This window comes from Nycticebus coucang, chromosome 21 (assembly GCF_027406575.1).
Source record: "Nycticebus coucang isolate mNycCou1 chromosome 21, mNycCou1.pri, whole genome shotgun sequence".
In the NCBI taxonomy this organism is placed as follows: domain Eukaryota; kingdom Metazoa; phylum Chordata; class Mammalia; order Primates; family Lorisidae; genus Nycticebus; species Nycticebus coucang.
In genome coordinates this window covers 19,748,318-19,771,935 of record NC_069800.1, presented here as the reverse complement: position 1 = coordinate 19,771,935, position 23,618 = coordinate 19,748,318, and the positions used below count along the sequence as shown (strand labels likewise).

The 23,618-nt window shown below is 36.5% G+C and overlaps 1 protein-coding gene across 1 annotated transcript in view; it reads left to right on the top strand.

Moving 5' to 3' along the window:
- MACROD2 (mono-ADP ribosylhydrolase 2) overlaps window positions 1-23,618 on the top strand; it is a 2,256,418-nt gene that overhangs the window by 2,186,215 nt on the left and 46,585 nt on the right. Inside the window, exons 15-16 of the mRNA XM_053574070.1 lie at window positions 12,829-12,903; window positions 13,158-13,256. Coding sequence (XP_053430045.1) covers window positions 12,829-12,903; window positions 13,158-13,256 — 174 coding nt within the window. The remainder of the gene's footprint in view (window positions 1-12,828; window positions 12,904-13,157; window positions 13,257-23,618) is intronic.

Sequence of the window (23,618 nt, the reverse complement as noted above, 5' to 3'; positions counted from 1 at the left end):
GAAACAAATGCAGGAAGTCCAAGGAGCTGAAAATATTAGAGTTATAAACACAAAATATAAAATTACTATGCTGAGTTTATACAAGAGGATAAAGGTCAAAAATTTAGCTGAGAAATGGGAATTCAAAACAAAAACAAGTTTTTAAAGGAAAGAAAGTGTCGAAGTAAAAGATGCTATGCTGAAATTAAAAATTCAATGATGGACTTATGGTTTAACAACATATTGGACACAGGTGAAAGAGAATTTGTGAACTAGAAGTTCAAAACAAAAACAGAAACAGAAGAGAATAAAAGGAAAAAGAAAATATAATGAAGATCTAATTATATAAAGTCTGTTATAAACGAACTGGTCCCTGACAGAAAAGAGAAAGAGAGAACTGGTCAGAAGTAATATTTGAAAAAACTCTGGTGAAAAATGTTCTGCATTGATGAAGAGCAGGAAGCCAGATGTTCCAAAATCCCTTTGAACTTCAAGCAGATTAAATAAAAGTAAATCCACAACAAGGTCCTTCACAGTAAAACTTTGCTAAAAGCCAAAAATAAATTGAACATCTAAAAGGCAATCTGTAAACACTTGGACTGATAACTAAATTCTCAGTATATATAATGGAAATAAAAAATGCAGTACAACAAAATAGCTATAAATCAAGAATTCTAAACCAAGGAAGAAAATTATGCTTCAAAAATAACAGTTAATTAAGGAAATTTTGAAGGAAGAACAAAAAAAAGCCACCACTAGAAAAAAGTTCATTACCAGAGAATTCTGGTGCGTTCTTTGGGTAGAAAGATGTTGATTCGGGATAGAAAGTAAATGATAAAAGAAGGAGTTGAGAACAAGGTAAGGGTTAATTATTGGATAAGTCTAAATGAATACTGCTGGTATATATCAATAACAATAATGTCCTGTGGAAGTTAAGTTATATATAATGTTAAGATATAACACAATAGTGGCATTTATTACAATGTGGTAAGTTAAGTCAAAGTTCTGTTATGTTTTTCTATTAACATGGAGAGAAAACATACCAATTAATGTCAAAATTTTAAGTCTCAGTGATCCCTTAGTATCAGGAAATGAGGTGAGCCCTATCCCTGCACCAGCTGACTGCAGTCAGAGTTTCCAGGCCATGTTATAGAGAAGAACCCAGGTAGAGTCCAGTGGACTCTTCAAGATGAGAGAGACAGAGGTGAGAATCCTGGGGGGTCAAGGTGTCCAAAGTTTACAGGAGCAATTTCTGCAGAGAAGAGAGCTCCCCAGAAGGAATCCCTCAAGTCTTCAGCTAAGTACTGATGACTAGGTAAGAAGACTAAAAGATCTGAGAGAATAGGGTGGTGCTTGTGGCTCAAAAGAGTAGGGCACCGGCCCCATATACCAGAGGTGGCGGGTTCAAACCCGGCTCAGGCCAAAAACTGAAAAAAAAAAAAAAAGATTTGAGGGAATAATTCCTGAAGTTTGTACAAGGCTGAAAGGAGTGCCTCCAGCCAGACTGGAGAACCTGAAAATTCATACAAAACTCAAAAGGTTTTTGTCTCAGAAGTGAAGTAAAAACAGGCAGTAGGCCAAATGCTGCTCTTCTCCTCCCCAGGACAGCTTAAAAGTGAGACTTGAGAGGATCAAAATAGTTCTGAGTAACTTAACTGCATCCCAGAATGAAGCTCAAGAATATTCATAGGAAGGTAAATATATCTCACACTCAACCAAATGAAAGCAACAAAATTTCTAGCCCTGCGAAGAAGTATTGGAAGACAGTTCTCCAGACATCTTTCACGTTTCTGCATATCTTGTGAGCAGAGACACTGCTTGTATCCTTGAAAAGCACAGTGTCCCTCCAGATCAAAGAACAGACATATGGACATACTTATTACCCATTATATTATAAAAGATGCAGGGACTCTTGAGATTTTCTATGCTTAGGATTCCTTGCCTGTTACAGAAGCTGCTGATTGTGCAAGAATCACCCCATCCACTTGATGTTGTCATATGTCAACTAGGATTCAGGGAACAGATACTCTAGTCATCACTATTGTTCTGAATTAATAAACTCTTCCCCTTCTTGGACCCAGGAGTCTATTTCTTTTGTCAGCACCTTGGTAACTGTGCCAAGCTAACTTCTTAATTTTCAAGTAAATAAAATCTCAGACCCTTCTCAATTCTTGACAAGAAGTGGGAAAGTATGACCCACAGGAGAAGAAAAGTCCATTAATAGAAATCAATCCGGAAATGGCAAAAATGATATCATTAATATGAAATCGCGTGTCAAAATTTTTATAACTATTCCATATGTCCAAAAAGGTGGAATAAGAACTCACCCTGTTGATTTGACACAAAAAAGATATAAAAGACCCAAATTGAATGTCTAGAGATGAAAAGCATAGTGCCTGAGATAAAAAATACACTCAATGAAAACAATGGCAGACTAAACTCCACAGAAGGATTTCAAAATGTAGCAATAGAAACTACCCAAATTGAAACTCAGAGAAAGTAACTGAAGAAAATAAGAAGAGCATCAGTTAACAACTTGAACAATACATTATAATAACCATAAGTCGAAATCTCTGACAGTGAATATGGGAAGGAAAGACAGAAAAAAAAAATATTTAAAGTAAAAATGGCTAATGTTTTTCACAAATTTGACAAAATTATGAGTCCACATAACTGAACTCTATGACCTCCAAGCACCAGAATGTTAAATTATGGCCAGGCACCGGGGCTCATGCCTGTAATCCTAGCACTCTGGGAGGCCAAGATGGGAGGATTGCTTGAGTTCAGGAGTTCAAGATCAGGATGAACAAGAGTGAGACCCTATCGCTGCTAAAAATAGAAAAATTATCTGGGCATTGTGGTGGAATGCTATAGTCCTAGTTACTAAGGAGAAAGAGGCAGGAGGATTGCTTGAGCCCAGAAGTTTGAGGTTGGTGTGAGGTAGGCTGATGCCACCACACTGTAGCCTGGGTTCAGAATAAGACCCTGTTTAAAAAAATAAAATAAAAGTATATCTAAGCTCATCATAATCAAATTTCTCCATACCATCAATAAAGAGGAAAATGGAGAATTACTTACAGAAAAACAAAGATAAGGATGAAGCAAAGTCTTGTCAGAAACTACAAACTACAATTACATGAAAAAACCTGGATGAATCTCATAAGTATAATATTAAACTAAAGAGGGTGTGAAAGCAAATATAATGTACAATTTCATTTGTATATCAAGTTTTAAAAGGCAGGAAAAAATAATTAACATTTAGAAAAGCATGTTTAGCTGGTAAAACATAAAGAAAATCTAGGTAGTTATTCCTCTGACAGGATATTGATTGAACTTCAGCAACCAAGAGGAGAAACTTCCTGGGAGGGGGGCATATGGGGCTTTCAGTCTGGAAGGTAACTGTAAAAATGTATAGGATTTTTGTCTTTGGTTATATTTATTTAGTTTAGCTCTAAATTTTAGTATACTTTCCTATACATACATTGCAAAAAAAAAATTTTTGAGACAAAAATCTTACTTTGTTGCCCTCAGTAGAGTGCCCTGGTGTCACAGCTCACAGCAACCTCAAACTCTTTGGCTCAAGCCATCCTCTTGCCTCAGCCTCCCAAGTAGCTGGAACTACAGGCACACACCCCAACACCCAGCTACTTTTTAGAGACAGGGTCTCACTCTTGCTGGTCTCAAACTCCAGAGCTCAGGCAATCCACCCACCTTGGCCTCCCAGAGTGCTAGGATTATAGGCACGAGCCACTGATCCTGGCCTATACATACTGCAATTTTATAAAATGGTGAAAATAGAAAGAGAGAGAGAAAGAAAGAGAGTGAGGAGGAGGTGGGAGGAAGGGACGGAGGGAAGGAGGGAGGGAGAAAATTAAGAAAGGCAGTAAATAGAGAAGAAGGCAAGGAAGTATCAATCTTACAAACAAGATTATGGTGAAGCAGGAACAGTTGTACATATGGCTGACTTCCATAAAGACAACTCAAAAACTAAAAATCTTAGTATGTTATGGATCCTGACAATGTAAGTGAGCCTTCAGAATATCTTCGAAAAATTGTATGATAATCACAAAAAGAATTAGGTCACTATGGAATTAAAGGAGGAGAACTTACTTTCTAAATTAAAAAAAAAAAGATTGTATCAAATAGAGTATATTCAGCAATGCAAGTAATAATTTTTTAAAAAACCTAACAGTGTAACAAAAGCACAATGTATCAGATAAGATGACAGAAACACAAACAAATAGTTATGACAATAAGTATAATTAAAAATGTGGTTAATACTGTAGTTCTGCTATAAGAATAGACAGACTGATCAATGAAACAGAGTGAAGAGTTTAGAACAGACCCAACCCACTAAGATTGAGTTAAATTCAATACAGTTGTAAAGATTTAAAAATATAAAGTTAGAGAAAGATACATTTGGGAAGTGAACATCAAAAGAAAACACGAAAAACTACTTCAGAATCTCTCCAGGTAGAATTCTAGCAAAAAAGAGTTGGTGATTTTACACTGATGAAATTTTAAATCTCTGATTAAATATAATAATGATGGGTCTTTACATGTCAGATGGCATAACAAAATACACTACAAATAAAAACCCATTGGAAATTCAATTGGGAATTCACAGACACAATATTATCAGTCAGTGACAAAGCAAATGGACGAAAAATAACATAGAATGTTTGAAAAAATGTGATTAACAGTTTAGTCCTGCTGTAGGAATAGACAGTCTGATCAATGAAACCAACTAAAGAGCCCCAACTAGATCTGGGATTTCAGTACACATTCTGGCTGACATTTCTGGCTGACAGATGATTCAATAAATGACGTTAAGACAACTAGTTGGCCTTTTGAAAAAATAAGCTGAATCTCAACCTCATTCTTTACACCAACATAAATTCCAGAAGGAGCAAAGATGAAATATAAAAATGAAACTATAAAAATGCCAGAATAAAAGAACCAAAAGTTATTATTCAGCACTAAAAGGAAATGAACTATCAAGCCACGGAAAGACACATAGGAAACTTAAATGCATCTTACCAAGTGGGAAAAGCCAGTCTGGAAAGGCTACACACTATTACAACCATACATTGATGTTCTGGAAAGTGCAAAACTATGGAGACTTGAAAAGATCAGTGTTTGCCAAGGCTTGGGGTTGGGTGGAGGGATAAATAGGAGGAACATAGGATTTATAGTGCAATGAAAATATTCTGTATGATACTTGAAGGGGGATACAGGGCTTTATACATTTGCCCAAACCCACAGAATGTGCAGCACCAAGAGTGAACCCCAAGATAAGTTACAGACTTTGGTTGGGGTTATGTGGGATATCCCTGTACCTTCTCTCAATTTTTCTGTGAATCAAAAACTGCTCCAAAAAAATAACGTCTTTCTAAAAACAAAATGTAAGTTTTAAAAAAAAATTAGGTGCTGCTTTTTGAATTATAAATACGTACTTGCAGACAGATGGTTGTATGTCAACATACGTCATAAAAGAGCGAGATGACTGAACTGTAATACATAAATTTATACATAATAAATAAAGGTTATAATCAAATTCTAAAGAAAAACTAGTGGCAAAACTATTCTCCCATAAATGACAAGAGTTCATTTTCTTCTTTGAAAAAAAAGACGTCATAAATCAATAAGACAAAAAATAAACGACCCAAGAGAAAAGTGGGCAAAGAGACTTGACTATAATTGACAAAAAGAAAAAATAGAGACTTTGTAAATAAGAAGAGACCCCCTCTTTATTATTTAAAGAGATGCAAATAAAATAGGAGTGCAGTAACTTCTCTTTTAGAATATCAGGTAATTTTACATAGAACTGAAAATACATAAAATGAGTAAAAATAAGGTTTTCAAACACACTTACAGTTACAGAGAGAGCCTGCAGGGGACAACCTTCTCATCAGCAGTTTTGGCAAAACCTAATAAAAGGTAACATGTTCATACTTTGATGAAAGAATTATGCTTCAGGAATTTATCCTAAAGTAATATCCATTCAGAGTATGGAGATTTTTATGCACTAAAATGTTTCTTGGAATATTGAGTTTAATGGCAAAAAATAAAATAAAAACATGGATCTTTTCAAAATAAGATTTCTAAAGAAATTGTAATGATAGCATATGATGCTTATTAAAACATGGAACAAAAAAGCAGGAATCAAAGTATAATAAACATATTGTGATCTCAGAACATACTTATATATTTGTTCATATATGTGTATGTGTATGTTCATATGTGTGTGAAGTTATATGCATGTATGTTTATATATACACGTACACATATACACAAGGGAAAGATGGCAATTCGCAGTATTAAAAGTGGCCATGCCTTAGTTGTAAAATTACCCACAATTCTCAATACTTGTATGTGTCTTTTGGTTTATCTGTAAGGAAGCTGCATTTCTTTTGTAACTAAAAAAAAAAAAAAAAAATTTAGAAATAATTCACATTAGAAAGTTTTATTGGCCCTCGGAGAATACCAAGATGTCTAGAAGATAATCAAATGCACACTAATCTAGGTTTAACTCCTGCTCTTAATCTGGATTATTTTTAGACATTATAAAGATAAAATTTTGAATATTAATGGCAATCAAGTAGCAAATTTAACAAAATATATAATATCTCTTATCGCTTTAAAAGAAGCATCAAAGAAAGTAAGCCTTGGTTCTGAGGAAATCTGAGCATCTAATAATTTGCAAGCAATAAAACTGTGTGGTTGTTGCCATTGCTCAAAAATAGTCCATTTAAAAGTGAGTTTAGGTTTATCCCCTAGAAATGCTTAATTCCTGACTGATGTCCCCAAACCAATTTTCATGCAAATTAATTAAAGCTAAAGCATTAGCTTGAGCCAAACTTAATTATCAAGGGTCTAAGAAACAATCATGAGATCTCTTGTTCTAAAGAAAAGTGAATGGATTTTTGGATTATCTGTTCTAATGGTCCCCTCCCATCAGTATGGATGGTTGAGTTTAGTGTATGAAAAATACATACATAAACTGTGGAATTCTTTGTTTTCTTTTGTTTCCTCTGCTAGGAGGGATTAAGGCAAAGGACAGTGGGTGGAATTCAACTACTCTGAAGAGGAGAGCCCAACTTAAAGGTTCCCCACTCCCCCTCCCCCTGCCCCCACCTCTGAGAGGCCCAGAAAGCAAGATGGGTTGGAAACTCCTGGAGTTGTCATTAACACACAGCAGGCCTGGATGCTGGGTGGGGAGCTCGTTCTCTCTCTCCCTCTCTCTCACACACACACACACACACATACGTGCACACACCAAATCCCAGCTCATTTTAAAAGTTGGGCACCTCATTTCCTTCCCCATTTTTGATTAACGTTAGGAAAATTGGAAAGAGAAAAATGTATTTCTATTTCAAGAAAAGATGGCCAAAATATGTAAAGTACACAGGTGAAACAAGTCAGGAGCAGAGACAGGTCAGAAGGCAAGGGAGAAAAATATCCCGAGAGATTTGAAATAGCTTTTTATCCTCAAAGTGCAGTGTCAAGAATTCCAAATCACTGAAATTTCCCGGTATTCATCAACAGCCTTGGGTTGCCACCTCAAGCTGTGCCACGTTATCAGCAGTTCCTCTGTAGAATTGTGATCTTCTCATGGCTGACTGAATTCCTCCGAAAATGTATCAAGTAGACCCTGGGATCACGAGACACACAGAAATACAGATTGGCTGCTCTTACTTTCTGGATGCTCTACTCTCTCCTGTTACTGTACACTACTAGTCACAAATAACGAGTTAGAGATCCCAGCAATAACTGGCGTGATGATTAGGTGTGATGGTCAAGTCCTCATACAAACAGTGCTATGAGGACCACTCAATAAACAGTGAAGATTCCTTCTCAATGTCATCCACCCAATGAACAAAAGTTGATGTTACTGGAAACTTCATAAGAAGACTTAGGAACCTAGGAGTTGAGGAAATTGAAGCCCAAAGAGATTGTGACTTGCCTACCTAAAACATTCAGTTATCTTTATGTCCACTCCAGGATTTTTTGCAACAAATACAGGACATAAATTGCTTAGTAGCATAAGGCACTTACCTTGTTAAAAGATGCAAGAGAAAGTGATAGTCCTTAATGACTGTTTACGGACTTTGGTTCATATATCACAGGAGACCAATTACATAGACATCTACTGATCACTCCTTATTAGTAGGTGCTGGGAAAAGCAATGTGAATAAAACAAATTTTCTTTCTTCATAATGCTCATGATCTGGAAAGAGAGATAAGAACAAATGCAACTCTATTACAGTGTGATGAGGATAATAAATAGATGAATGGGCAAAAGAACTCACTAAGCAAAGATATGAAAATGATCCATCCTGCCTATTGACTCAGAGAAAGCTACAAAAAAAAAGTAAATTAATGATTTATCTTTGAAAGATGAAGAGATTTTACTTCTGTAAGAAAGGAGGAAAGAAGGTATTTCAGCTCTTAGGAACACATACTAAGTAAGTGCAAAGGCAAGAAATAAAGTAATAAGTGTAGAAAATGAGTATTAGGTTGGCTTATAGAGAGCAAAGGGAATGATATGTAATTTGGCTCAAAGACAAAAAGGGGACTTGTTGTTAAAAAGTTATTCAACAATTACATTTCTCAAACTGTTTCTAGAGTTCAAGTAGAGACTGAGAAAAAAGTAATTGGATTTGGTTTGAGACACACACACACATTTTAGCCAGAATTTTTTCTTCTGTGATATCACTAAGAGCATTTTTTCTATTTTGTAAATTGCTTTATAATACAGTGTCCATAAAGTTCTTGTGCAGTTTATATTTTAAATTGTACATAAACTTCATGAATACCCTGTGGTTATTAAATTATAAATATGCAATTTTTATAAAATATAAAATGCAGGTTAGCAAAATTAAAATCTCACCTACCATTCGAAGATAATCAGTGTTAACATTTGAGATACAACCTTTCAATTCATGTCCCTGCTAATATAAATATGTATAAGGACATGTGTATTCTGCATGTAGTTTAAAATATGAAATTGCATACTACCTTCTATAATATTTTTAAACCTCAAAATATGTTATTTCGTTGTTTCCATCATAGAGATAAAATTTTGCTGCTTAGAATTTTATAATCCTTGGATTAGAAGTTCTATTCCTATTTTCTGTTCTGTACATATATCATCATCTCATGTTATATTTTTCTCACTACTTTTGCTTTCTTAGTCAACTTTCACTCAGGAGTTTGATATCTAAAACATTGATTTACTTATCTATAGTGTTTATTCTTTTTTATGACCTGCTTTGGAGAATGTCATAGTGTTTCTAGGCCTGTGATGTGATTTTTTTTTATTGTTTCAGTCAATTTCCTATTCATTCAATTTACCTTTTCATTTCTTTATCCACTAGTCTTATATTTCACTGCAAATCCAAACACACTTTCTACATATTTTATTTTTCCAAACATATATTTTATAAAAGTATTTTCCCTTGGCATAATTATATTATGTTTTAATGTTTTAAGTTCCCTCTTTTTGTGAGTAGCTGGAAATAGCTATCCATGGAAGACATTTTCCAGGAGATAAATTTAAAATATTTCCTTTACTTAATGTGTGATTCTCCATCCAGCCATTCTCACGTCCATCCAGTATTTATCTGCAGTGTAAAACCTGTGGCTCTACTTCTATCAGAAATGGGGTTGGTGTCTTTCTATCCTATCTCTCGAAGTTGCTTTTATAACCTTGATTTTAGCATTTTACATTTACCCTTGTTAAATTTCATCTTGTTTCATTTGATCTGTTAAGAATATTTCAGCCTTGATTTTGTCCAACAGAGTAGTTTGTCCTCTCAGTTTCCTGTTATCTAAAAATTTGCTCAAAGTAATTTTTCTGCAAAAGGTTGGAACTTTTTTTCACATCTTATGAGAAAGAATTTTTCCTGCCTATCACACTTATGTTCCTACATCTATATCCACTCTGAGGACAAGCATGGTATGAGTTAAGATACAGTTCTGTAACTTAGTGAAGATCTGGTCTCAGCACCTGACGTACCCACCATCTAGTGGCACTCAGTACACTGTAGAGTGAATGGCCAGTAAGGTGCTCATCACTCTGTTTGGTACCTATAGGGGACAAGGGCAGAAAATAGCTTTTTTGGGGGGGGGAATTTTTCATTGCTTTCTATTCCATATTTTAAAATTTTGTGACCAGTAATAGCGTTATAAGATCTAAAAAATAAAGGTTGCACAAGGAATCCTTTAACATTTCTGGCAGAAGTATAAAATGGAACACATTCTTTAGAGCAGAGTTTTGTGGTATTTAGTAAAGCTACAGATATGTTTTTCTCATCAGTTAACAATTTCACTTCTGGGTTCATACCCAAGTGATATGAGTATAAATGTCTACCAGCAGGCATACACAAGAGTATTTTTACCAATATTATTGATAATTGCCCCAACAGGAAAAAATTCAACACTCATATGACATTGTATATTCAGGCAGCAGAACAGTATACATCAATGATAAAGATTGAACAATTGATGCACACAGCAACTGGAATTAACCTTACAGACAACAGGCATAAAACAATAAGATAGAAAACAACATATACTTTATGTTCTGTTTGTATGAATTTCAAAAACAGACAAAACTATTACCAGTTGGAGGGTATCAAGAGGAGGAAGCCACTGGAACAAGAAATGTTCTTGATCTGGTTGGTGACTACACGGGAAGATAGTGTGGATATAAAGAGTCATTGAGCTATACGCTATTTGTAAGTTTTACTATATGCCAATAGACATTAATTTAAAAAACTAAAGGTATTTCCAGGCAAACAAAAAGAGGTGTTTATAGTCAGTTACAGCTAGCTGTGAATTTTGAAAACAGAATGGGGATCACGATATGTACAAGGCTAATGTGATGATCAGAGGTAATAGATGTAGAATGTCTAGGCAAAGCCTGGCATTTTTTATGGGCTCAATAGTTTGCAGATACACTGGCATCTAGTAGGGCAGTACATTTCAGTTTTTAATCTATACACAAATTACACAGATACAAATAATCTATATATAAATTATACAAATTATCCTGTTAAAATGCAGATTCTGACTCTGTAGGTCTGGGATAAGGCCTGAAATTCTGCATTTTTAGAAAGCTCCCAGGTGACTCCAGTGCTGTTTGTCCATGGCTATACTTTGAGATGTGATGGGGAAGAATGGGGATGAATGGGTTTTATCAGCAGAAGAAAGGTATTGATCAAGTCCCTATTTTAAAAGACATTTCTGCTAGTTTTCTGGTAGCAGCTCACAAAACTGATTACAGGAGAAGAAAATGAAGGATCTAAAAATCACATGATACATCCCGGAATGAGAAAATGTGAAGAATATGGAAAGTGGGAAAAGAGAAATATTTTGCAGAATCATCAAGACTTGGCATTTCACTGAACTTTAGAAGTGATCAAAGTCATCCAAAAAAGCTTGAGGTTTCTAGTTTCAATTATCAGACAAATAAATATGCCTTAGTTGTAATTATGTTATCAGATTCTTTTGATTAAAATGAGCTCAGAAGGAATGGATGTCACACAAAAAACTTTCCCCCCATCTGAGTAATACTAGCAGAAAATGAATCAAGGGGAAGTAATATACCGAGTGGTTTATGAATACTATCAAAGAGGAGGGTAGAAAAAGATGGATTGTATAAGTAGGCTTTGCTACAGTAACAACCTCAAAAGTTTCAATGGCTTTTGATAAGTTCAAGGCTTATTGTCTTGAACTTTCAATATCAATATCAATAACTTTCAATATGTTTCAAGGCTTATTATCTCTGCTTGGTCCTGCTTGGTCCCGTTCCACCTGTTTTTATTCTAATAGAAGCAAGAGAACTAGAGGAAGGGTGCAATAGATCTTAAAGCTCCAGTTGAGATGCAGTACACATCACATCTGTTCCAGTGCTATTTTATGAGCCAAATCACATGGACAGGCCCTGTGTCAATGAGGTGGGAATATACGCTTATCCCACAGGGGCCACTGCAGGTCACATGGTCATAGACAAACTTAATCCTCTTACAGGAAGTAGAGGCAAGTGGATCAGTGATGCTGCTCCCCACAGGGAGGTACTCAGGCAAAGAGCCCACCCTTCTCTATGACCCCTTAGCACCTATAACCAACTGTAGCTCTGGAATTTTAATCTGTCCATAGCATGAAGGAAAATGGAAAGATTTCAATTTCTTCCCTTAATAAGTACTTAAATGTTTTAAACTCTACAGGCAGGGTAGGAGGAGAAGCCAAAGGGTGTGGAAGAAAAATCATCACTAGATAATCAGCCCCAGAGTAATCAGGGGTTGGCTGAATTCTCTCCTGACCTTTGCTATATTTAGCATGTGTCTCAAGAGAATGGTTGGGCTGTTATGCCACCCAACTCCCATGGGTTACTCAAGTTTTTAAAGTTTTTAAACATTACTCAAGTTTTTAAAGTTCTGTTGATGAAAAAATGAAAAACGAGTAACATTTTAATTTTCTAGGCATTGTCAACATGGGAAATAATTAGATGTAGTTAACCCAGATAGCCCAGAAATTATTTTAAAATTTCAAAACTTCCAACTTGTGTCCTCTATCCATATCCAGAGCATTGATAAGCAAAGTACTAATTATACTAATCAGAAAAAGATACATTTATCTAAATTATCTGGATATTTATTATGAAATAATTGATGTAAATCTAATGATATGAAAAAATGCTAGTTTTGTCCTTCAAAACTGTTCTCTGTCCCTCCATGCATGGGTAGAGCATGGTTTCTGAAAATTTTGCTTTTTCAAACCAGGGATAAAGCTATGGTCATGCATATCACATTTCTTGTATTTTTCAATCACTGTTTTTAACAGGACAAGAGAATGATTCAATGAAGAATGAAATAAAAATTGAAACAGAGTCCCAGAGCTCATATATGGAAACAGAAGGTACTGAAACCAGAATATATTGTTATCAGAGAATGAGATGAAACTGTGAACCATGAATTCTATATATATTTGTGCTCATGTATTTTGGGCAATGATTACTGGAGGATGGCAATAGTGTTCTATTTTGTGTGCCAGTTGAAACCTGGAGGGAAAAAAAAAAAGAACTTTGACTTTCTGGGCTATCGTCACTGTGTTCTTTCTTTATTATTCCAACTAAGATATCCTTAAGTATCCTTCTGTCTCATTCTATTTAGAACTTTCATCAGACCGGGAAGATGCTGCAATTGTGGATCAACCGCAAGTGATTCCACTAACAGACGACCAAGAAGAAGAAGAAGAAGAAGAAGAGAAAGGTAGGACTCCAGCACTCTGGGAGGCCAAGACAGGTGGATTGCCTGAGCTCAGGAGTTCGAGACCAGTCTGAACAAGAGCGAGACCCCATCTCTAAAAAATAGCCAGGCATTGTGGTGGGCATCTGTAGTCCCAGCTACTTGAGAGGCTGAGGCAAGAGAATCGCTTGAACCCAAGAGTTTGAGGTTGCTGAGAGTTATGATACCATGGCACTTTAGCCAGGGCAACAAAGTGAGACAGTTTCAAAAAATAAATAAACAAATAAAAAGCAAAGGAAAGGAAAAAGTAGAACTTCTCTTAAATTAATCCATCAAGAATAGACAATCTCTTTGGATTCCCACCTAGAATTCAACTATCAAAGTTGTCCTCATGCAATCGCCATGCAAAATAAGTGGAAATGAACGTTTTGTTAACTCTTAACTTGCTTTTAAAGTAGAATAAAATCTAGAAGTAGCAAAAGAAGATACTTGGAAGACTTTTGTTTTTCTTCCAATACCTGTTGTAGGAAGATACTTCTGTTATTCATTGATATTCAGTTTAAATTTTAAAAATTACAGCATTGAGAACATCTATAAGAAATAGAAACTATGGATTAGAGGGATAAATGTCATAGAAAATCTAAAATGGCTTTAAAACAAATAGATGGATCCTTTTTTGTATTGATTCCATTCTACCTTCCTTCATAGGGTGGTAATTGAAGGAGCAGAATTTATGTACATTATATTAACCTTTTAGATTGTAAGCTTCATCTGCTAATATTACAATACAATAATATTGAAAACGTTCAAAAAAATAAGTGAGCATTATAATGATTTCTGAAGACATAGGGAGAATGAGCACTTCATAAATATTAAAGCAGCACTGGGGCCAAGAAGCCAATTTATTGGAGTGAATACAAAAATATTTTTTAAAATCTTATTTTAAAAACTATGATCAAAAAATGTAATATTAATTGAAGAACTTGAAGATTTCAATGTTTGAATATAAAGCAATCTCTTGAAAGAAGTTTATAAAATAATTTGTCACAGTATGATTTATACTGCTCTTAAATAAATATATATTTACAAAAGTTTCAGGGTAATAGCTTGGCAGGCTGTGTTTATAGAGTACAGTGATCAATTTTGTTTCCAAATTAAAAAGCAGATATGATCTCAATTGTAAAATCAGGTCAATAGCAACTACAGCTTCCAAATTATGAACTTTTCCCTGCAGGGGCATTGACACAGTTTAATTGCTAAATCACATTAGTGAATTTGATGCTTTTAAAAAGTCTCTACTACATTTATAGCAAAATATTCTTCCATGTTTATGCCTCTAATAACTTTTTCTCTCATGCAAATCCTACTTTAGACACATGGTGCCATGTTCCTGTCAAGCCAAATAAAGGGAATATTTGTAGAACTTTATATCTGACAGTAATAACTGAGAACTGATACAACCCATGCTCAGATTCAGATAAATGGTATTGCTGTCTTCAATTGTAATTCTAAAATGTAACTCACACAATACCATAAATGTTAGCTTAGTTTCACCAGCAGAAATTATTTGCTTTGTATATTGCACCTCAAGAAATGCAAATAGGTAAAGGAAATCAAATAACTAGTACATTTTCCTCCTTTTAGCTTTACCTATAAGAGAAAAGCTTGCATTCAGCACATGTTTACAGGCTACCCTTTTTCCAGTGAATTCCCTAGCACCGGACACTCCTCTACCTACTGAAGGGTTAAATACCCACTTTTCCTCTCTTACTTGTAGGGATGCCAGTCCTCTTCTACAAGTGGTGAACTGACATGTGAAAAAGAGGCCAGGTCAAATTCTGGGACTTGCATACAGCAACTCTCAAATTGAATGTTTCCTATTAGAATTTGGCTTTGCAATATGCTGATGGACTTGAATTAACCACATTTTCCCTTCCTGTCTTGATCATAGATAGTTCACTTGGCCCTGCCTTAAATATTTCTGTTGTTTAAATTTGAAATAACATTAAATGCATTACCTTTATCATCTTATTCTTTGCATCAAAGCAAGAGTTAGAAGCTATTCTGACTCCCAAGTCTGAGGTAAAAGATCAAGTGGCCCCAGGAGTTTGAGGCTGTAATGCTCTGCGATCACCCAACCTTGTCTCTAAAAAGAAGAAATGGAAAGAAAACAAACAAAAAAATTTGTAAGGCTACTCTATTACATATAATAAAAATACCCATATATTAAGAATTATCTGTAAGCAAAAACAAATCAGTATTTTAATACATTTGTGGGGAGATTTGGTATAGCTTTAGAAGTATTGGTTCTTTTTTTTTTTTTTATTGTTGGGGATTCATTGAGGGTACAATAAGCCAGGTTACATTGATTGCAGTTGTTAGGCAATGTCCCTCTTGCAATCAGAAGTATTGGTTCTTTTATTGTGAAAATCTCAGGAGGAGAACAGGTTTCTTTAAAAAAGAAAAAAGTCCAGCCCAAGAAAAACTGTATAATCTTTTTCTCTCATTTTGTAGCATTTTATAAGATTAGAAAATGTAGATAATCTTCAGGATACATCTTCTATTGCTCCCAGGTGGATGGGCACAGATGTTGCAACATTAAGTTTTGAAGTTAGTTCTACCAAAATATGGATTTTGAAAAGAAGGAAAAATATTCAGCAGAAGTTCATGCTGATAAAATTACACAATAGCACAATGGACATGTCCCTGGGAGACTTCAAATACAAAAATTTCAACAGGCGTAAAGCGAGGTTTCACATATGGCAGCTTTTCTCGTGTAGCCACATTGCCTTTTGCTAAATGAGTCCAGTTTTATGGTTTCCCAGCAGGACCTGCAACACATGTAAAATCCAGAGGCATAACATCATTTAGGTTAATATCCAAATAGGAAAGTAAGATTATAGGAGGTCTCCTCCAATAAAGGAGCTATGTTTTAGTATAAGACATAAAGGCAGCATTAAGACATCTTTCTTAAATGTTTTTATTTCCAATTGTATTTAGAAATATTTCACATAAAATCTTAATTTTATTATGTTATCATTACATGACAAAATTTCCTTTGTGGTTTATTGTGAAAAGATATCTTATGCAAATGTTACACGGAACGCAATATATTTGGTCCTGGTTATTTTTCTTACATCGGTTAATAAGTATTACATGGAATGGTCATCCTTTATCTACCTAAGGTTGAACAAAATACACTGATGGAGACGTAAGGCAAATTATGGTCTAGTGTTTTATTAAAGAAAGATTACTATAGACAGGTTTGTATGTGAACAGTGACGTTCAAGCCAGAAACAAGTGTAAATTGCCATGTTTCTCGGCATCAGGCTTTGGCACCTGAAGAGCGTGACCTTAAAACAAAACGTACAGAAAGCTGCGGCTTCCACCTCTGACTGTGTGATTCCTGGCCTTTCCTTAACTTATAAGAATCCCCCTTTGTAGAATATTAAAGGGGAACATAAATCTCAAATTACAATTAGGAAGGAATCCAGTTTTATAAATTTTCTGTAAAGGCCCACCCTGGAGAACTACATTCTTGATGAAACAAAGTTGATGACACAGGAACCATTGGTTAGCAATACTGCAGGCTGAAAACGTAGGTTTTCCCTCAGTGTCATTTATTGTCTTCTATTGATAAATATGGAGAGGTGTCCATGATCAGACAAAAAGATCACCACATTAGTCATGTTTTACATCAGGGCCATAATGGGACAGCTAATTATTCCCTGAAAATACTTTAAAGGTTGGGGAGGAGGAATGTCTCCTAGTTCCAAGTAGATTCACACAGACTGCTCAGAACCGGCTGGATTTCTTCCTTCATCTTTCTTATTCCATGTGGGAAACATGTTTCTTGCAGCTCCTCTGGCTACTGTTTCATCTTTGGTGAACACATAAGTGAGCCGCTTTTTCTTCTGCTCCTACCAATCAAATCCATTAGGGATTTATCTTGTCTACAAAGCACCACTACACAGCCCTTGGTGTTTTCCATTATTCATGGGATTCTTACATTGCCGAGAGAGCCCCTTTTCTCTCTCCTTGAAAAGCAGACCTGCACTAGCAGTGTCGGAGTTTGAGTTAGAGCAATGAAAAACATTAAATTTCTCATTAAACTTGGCAAGAGTGGAAGTGAAATGAAAGGCATGTTAGTCCAAGTGTATGGGGATAATGCCATGAAGAAAACAGTAGCATACAAATGGGTTAAACCTTGTTCTAAGGGGAAAGAAAGTGTCACTGATGGAGAGAGGTCAGGGTGGCCAGTAATGAGCAGAACTGATGAATACATTGCACAAGTTCATCAAATTTTACATCAAAAGCGTTGGCTGACTATGAGAAGCATAGCAGACCAAATAAATATCGATGAAAAAACAAGAATATCTTAAGTGAAAATCTTGGCATGAGAAAGGTGTGTGCAAAAATGGTCCCGAAGGAACTCACTGATGAACAAAAGCAAAGCAAAGTTGAAGTTTGCCAAAACTTTTTAGAGAGGCAGGACATTGTTTGGGGCTATGTTATCACTAGTGATGAAACATGGGTATAGTAATCTGACCCCGAAACAAAGCATCAAAGTACACAAGGAACATCAGCCAATTCTTCATGAACAAAATGTTCTGTCAGTCCAGACCAAGAAGCAAAAGGATGTTGCTAACCTTGTTTGATAGCATGGAATTTTTCATTATTTATTTGTACTAACTGGGCAAAAACTTAACCAAATTTACTATTTGGAAGTGCTAAAAAAGGACTGCATGAAAAAGTTAGGCAAAGATGACCTGAACTTTCTCCCATCAACTCATGTTTTTTGCATGATGACCATGCACAAGCCTCACACAGCAATGTCTGTGAGAGAATTTTTAGCCAGCGAACACGTAACTACATTGGAACACCCTCCATACTCACCTGATCTGGCCTCCAGTGACTTTTTCCTTTATCTTAAGATAAAGCAAATATTGAAAGGAAGACGTTCTGTGATGTCTAAGGTAATGCAGTGATAGCTGACTTCAAAGGTGACTGTAGAGAGATTCAGCAACCAGGTATATAGCATTTTTTCTAGAATGTGTTCATAAACTTAATTGTCATACTTCATATATGCATGGACATGGGTTTACATCCACAGGCCATGCCTTTCTTTAGGCACACTCTTTGCTGTGTCTGTATCCCTCCCCCAGCTGGTAGACTGGAAGAAAACAGTTCCCCCTGATGTCAGCCTCCATTAGAGGGATCCCAAAGCAGCCTGTCTCGGGCCTCGAACATCTCAGGCCAGAGGTGGAATCAAGTCATCCCTGCAACCCTCATCTCAGAAGCTGCCTCCCTTCCTTTGACTTAGCTTTGTTATGTGGTCAGTCTCATTTTGCTTGGCTCTTTCTCTCTTAGAACAGAATGTTAGGTTTCCTTGAAACACATTTTTTATTGTACTGTATAAAGTACATGAAGAGTTGGGAGGTGTTCCACCAACTTCCCAATGAACTGATCTTTGCTTTCTCTTTGTATCCTACAGGTGAGACTTGCATTATCTGCAAACTAAAAATCCCAGATAAATCTGTCACCTAATCATGGCAGAAAGGCAAATGTTCTTAGGTGACAGAACTAGGACGTGTAGGTCTAATCTATGATGTATGTGGGTAGAAGGTGATTGTAAGGATACATCTGTACAAATGTGTTCATTTATACATTTTTTATTAGAGACCAAAATATTTTCAACCCCAAATTGAACTTGTACATGTATATAGTTGTTATATCAGAAGCTCAACATTTAAATACCCCGTTTCCCTGAAAATAAGACATCCTCCGAAAATAAGACCTACTTACAGGAAAGATAAGACGTCCCCTGAAAATAAGACCTAGTGCATCTTTGGGAGCACATCTTAAAATAAGACACTGTCTTATTTTCGGGGAAACAGGGTAAAAGGATTTTTTAGCAAACAAATAACCTCAAGCTATTATGTCATAAATTTTGGATGAAATGCTTACTGCCTGTGGATTGAAACTTAAGTGCTTCACTTGACTCATCAGATGTGAGACCCCACTGATTGTACAAAAGAGATATCCATTCTGATTTGGATTTCAAATGTAAATGCTACTCTTCTCTCTGCCTCAGAAGGAAACTCAATTTCTTTTCATTACTTTTTATACATCAGGTGTCTTCATTTTAGCACAGTATGGAAAGAGCAGGTGGTATAAGGAGTACTTTGAATGTTAATTATTTTTTTCATTTATTTCACTGTGAGGATTTACCTTTCAATGTGTTTTTATAATCAAGATGGAAACAATTAGGGAACTTGCAGCTTGAATGTTTCACTACATTTATTTTATGACATCTGGCACAATGATTAAGAAAAAAAGAAAAAGGGAGGCAAGCCTTTTAACAATAGCAAGGGGTTTGGGCTGATTGTACTCAATGGCTTTATTTCACTGTGAATCTTCAAAGGAAATACCGTCAAGATCAATCAGACATGTTTCTAACCAATACGTACCCTGCCATTGTTTGAATTTCTGATTTTGACATAGAACCATGTCAGTTCATTTTTCAGAGATGTTGTCATAGTCTATTAGCCTTGGTTTTTAATTGAAACTAATCATTAAAAACTGAAAAGAAATAGTATAGAAAGAAAAAAACCTGGATAATCTGGATATTTCTTCTTAAAAATACATTTCTAAGGACATTCTTTTCCATTTATTTTATTTAGTTTGTTCATCGAATACTTCAACTGTACTTTTGTTTTGTTTTACTTCAACTGTTCTTCATTTTCATATACTTATAAGCAGAGTTCATAAAGAAAAACTATTCAGGATTAAGAGACACATGGTCATAATATATTAAGATATGGACATATCATTTCAATATAAGGGAATACTTTTCAAAATTAACATAGTATTTCATGTTTTGTTATATTACTTTTATTTTGCCCATTAACAAAATATTATTGAAAATCTTATGCAATCAGGAAACAAAATTTGCATAAAACCTAGTCACTAATTAGGATAAATATTAGACAAGATAAATACTGATATATATGTTTATGCATATTTCATATCTTGAAAACTCTTACCTTGTACTTCAAGAGATAATCAGTGAGTAAACCTTAAAGTTATCTCTGACAACAAAGGAAGATATCCAGAAGATACCTTACTATTTTATCATCAATAATAAAAATTTCAATCCAATCACCAAATGATATATGCATTGAAGGGAACACAAGGGCTCCTATTTTCTAACTACGTAGACTAGAAAGAATAATGTCCCCCCACCCCCAAGATGTCCTCATCCTAATCCCTGGAACTGGTAAATTTATGTGGCACAAGGGACTCTGCAGGTGTGATTAACTTAGAAATCTTGAGAAGAAGAGATTAGCCTGGATGTCCAGTAGGGCCCAATTTAATCATAGAGTGTTTATAATTGAAAGAGGGAAGGAGGTCTGCTGATTGGGGCAGAGAGGGAGGGAGAGCTTGTGATTCGAAGATGCCATGCTGCTGGCTTTGACGGTGGAGGAAGGGGGTGATGCGAACTTAGGAGGCCTCCAGAAATTGGGTACGTCAGGGAATGAATTTGTCTCTGGAGCCTCAAAAAGGAAAGCAGCTCAGCCGACATGTTGGCTTAAGCCCCATAAGACCTGACCTTTTTCACAGTTCTGGCCTCCAGAACTCTGCTACCACTAGTATTTTGCATCCAAATTTAGAACATTCCTTTTGAGAAAGCCATTAGACCTTTACTGCTGCCTTATTTTGGTTAGCAATGAACATTAGAATAAGGCAGAGTACTGTCCTTCTCCATCACCTCAGTTGCATTTTCAACAATGTTCCTTAAACAATTTATCTAGTACGAATGTATACAAGGCACCATGCTTGGAGCTAGAACATAAACAGAACTAAAATAAAAAGCAAAACACAAAGACAATCCCACCTTTGAAGAGGAGGTAAGCGTCCAGTAGCAGAAACAGATTCATCTAGATGGCAATTCTCAAATGTGTTCCTGGGACCGTCAGCATCAGCAACAGCTATGAAAATGCTAGAAATACAAATTCCTGAGCTCCACCCCAGGTAGGTTCCTTATACAACAACTGCTGTGGTTGGTCTCTCAGACTATTAAGACTTTATTAAATCTTAGACCATGTTATGTGTGCGTGCATTTCTTGGGCCGTATTTAGAAATTAACATTTCTTTTTTTCTTTTTTTTGAGACAGAGTCTCACTATGTTGTCCTTGGTAGAGTGCTGTGACGTCCTAGCTCACAGCAACCTCAGACTCTTGGGCTTAAGCGATTCTCTTGCTGCAGCCTCTCAAGTAGCTGGGACTACAGGTGCCTGCCACAATGCCCACCTATTTTTTTTTAATTGTTTTTGTAGTTGTCATTATCATTATTATTATTTTTTTAGCAGACCTGGGCTGGGTTCAAACCAACTAGCCCTGTTGTATGTGGCCAGTGCCCTAACCACTGAGCTATAGGCACCGAGCCTAGAAATTAACATTTCTATGCCCCAGAGATAAGACAGCAAAAACATTAGAAAGGGAAGGAGGCAGCGTTGGGAAGCTCAGCCTCAGACCTTCCTGGCAACATGCTGCTTCATACTATTGACTGTGCTGGTGACCCTGGTTCTACCAGCCAGGACCCTCAAGCTTTCCAACCTGAGTGTGCATACGAATTACCTGAAGCCTTGGTAAATCATGGACTGCCAGGCCCTGCACACTCTAGTTTCTGATTCAGTAGGTCTGGGGATAGCTGGCAGTTAACATTTTTGCATTCTGAACAAGTTCCCAGATGAGGCTGGTTCCCAGATGAGGCTGGTGACTATACCTTGAGAACCCCTGGGAAAGCCATAGTTCATTATCTAAACCAGCAGACACAGGCACCACGGGAGGAGATGCCCCTTTAACATCACTCTGGACCCCCAGGCCCTGTAGCTGGGACACAGGAAATGAGGGCAACTGTGGTAAGGATGGGGACCTCTACTCTGCTTGAACCCAGAGTATGTGCAAGGGAACACAAGGGCTCCTATTTTCTAACTACCTAGACTAGAAAGAATAATGTCTGCCAACCCCCAAGGTGTCCTCATCCTAATCCCTGGAACTTGTAAATTACATCACATAAGGAACTTGTAAATTTATGAGACACAGGGGACTTTGCAGGTGTGATAAAGTTAGAAATCTTGAGAAGAAGAGATTAGCCTGGAATGTCCAGGAGGGCCCAATTTAATCATGGAGCCACTTACAAACTTCTCTTCCCACATGGGTCCTCCTCGTGATCATTGCATAGTTCGTCCCTCCCACAGTGGCAGGTGATGTGGACAAGGGAACACAGACTGGGTGCCTAGGCCAGGAGAGTGCAGAGCTAAGGCCGTGCTTGTTCTTTGAATACCCTGGGGAACTCAGAGCATCCTGAACTCGGAGCATCCTGAGCATACCTTGGAGTTGTGTATCTGAAAAACGCGTTTGCTAGCCCAGGGTCATTCTTCCCTGATTTTGATGAACAAGATACAGGGGTGGAGGATATGAAGAAAAAAATGTCCCCCATCCTTCTAGTAGTTTCACTCACGTTCAGACACAGAAGCAAAAAAGAGTAATATCAAAGAAGATGGCATTCTCTCTGCCACGGTTGAAAAAAAAGAACAAAAATGGGATTCAGAGCATAACTCTTGCTTAGTTTACAGGAGCTACCCTACAGAGTGAAAATAAACTTTGATTTACCAGTCCCCTCTCTGATTGAAGTCAGTTTGTCTTCCAAAACTTAATATTTTTTCAGCTGAATTTGAGGGGATTAGTTATTTTGAAAAGTAAAAGGGAGAAGCTGAGCAGAGCCTTTAGAGGAACACACGGAAGCTGTTTGCCATATTGAATCAACACCTGGGGCACTGATTTGAAAGCTAAATGAAGGCTGTTCACCTGGATTGCCAAGTATAACAGAAGCAACTGTCTCGCTGATATCAGAGAGCACACGCTTCACCAGGCTCCATCTGCAACTGCCTGTGAGGACCAAAGATAATTCAGAAAAACGTACAGAGGTGGTTCTGAAACCTCATTCCAATTTAGGAACATTTCTTTCTCCTTTTCATCAACTACCTCTGATTTCTAAACAAAAATGCTTTTCTAAACCAAGCTGACCTAATTCCCTTTTTCTTCCTCAAAATGTTGATGATTTGGGTGTCAACTGTTGACATTGATTATTCACTGAAAATGGTGGTGGAGCTTAGCTTCCTAAACTCCTTTGCCTGCCCTTCCTGACATTCTAAGCAGGAGTGCTCTCATTGACCCAGTAATTAAAGAAATCCCTACCTTTCCTGGCTGGCTAGCTGCACTCTCCAATCTCCCCATTGTTCTCTCAGTAACACCACCAGCAGATGGTTTGAGATTTTCACCCTTTCAGAAGCTTTATGTTTTTCCCATCTCATCAAGCATA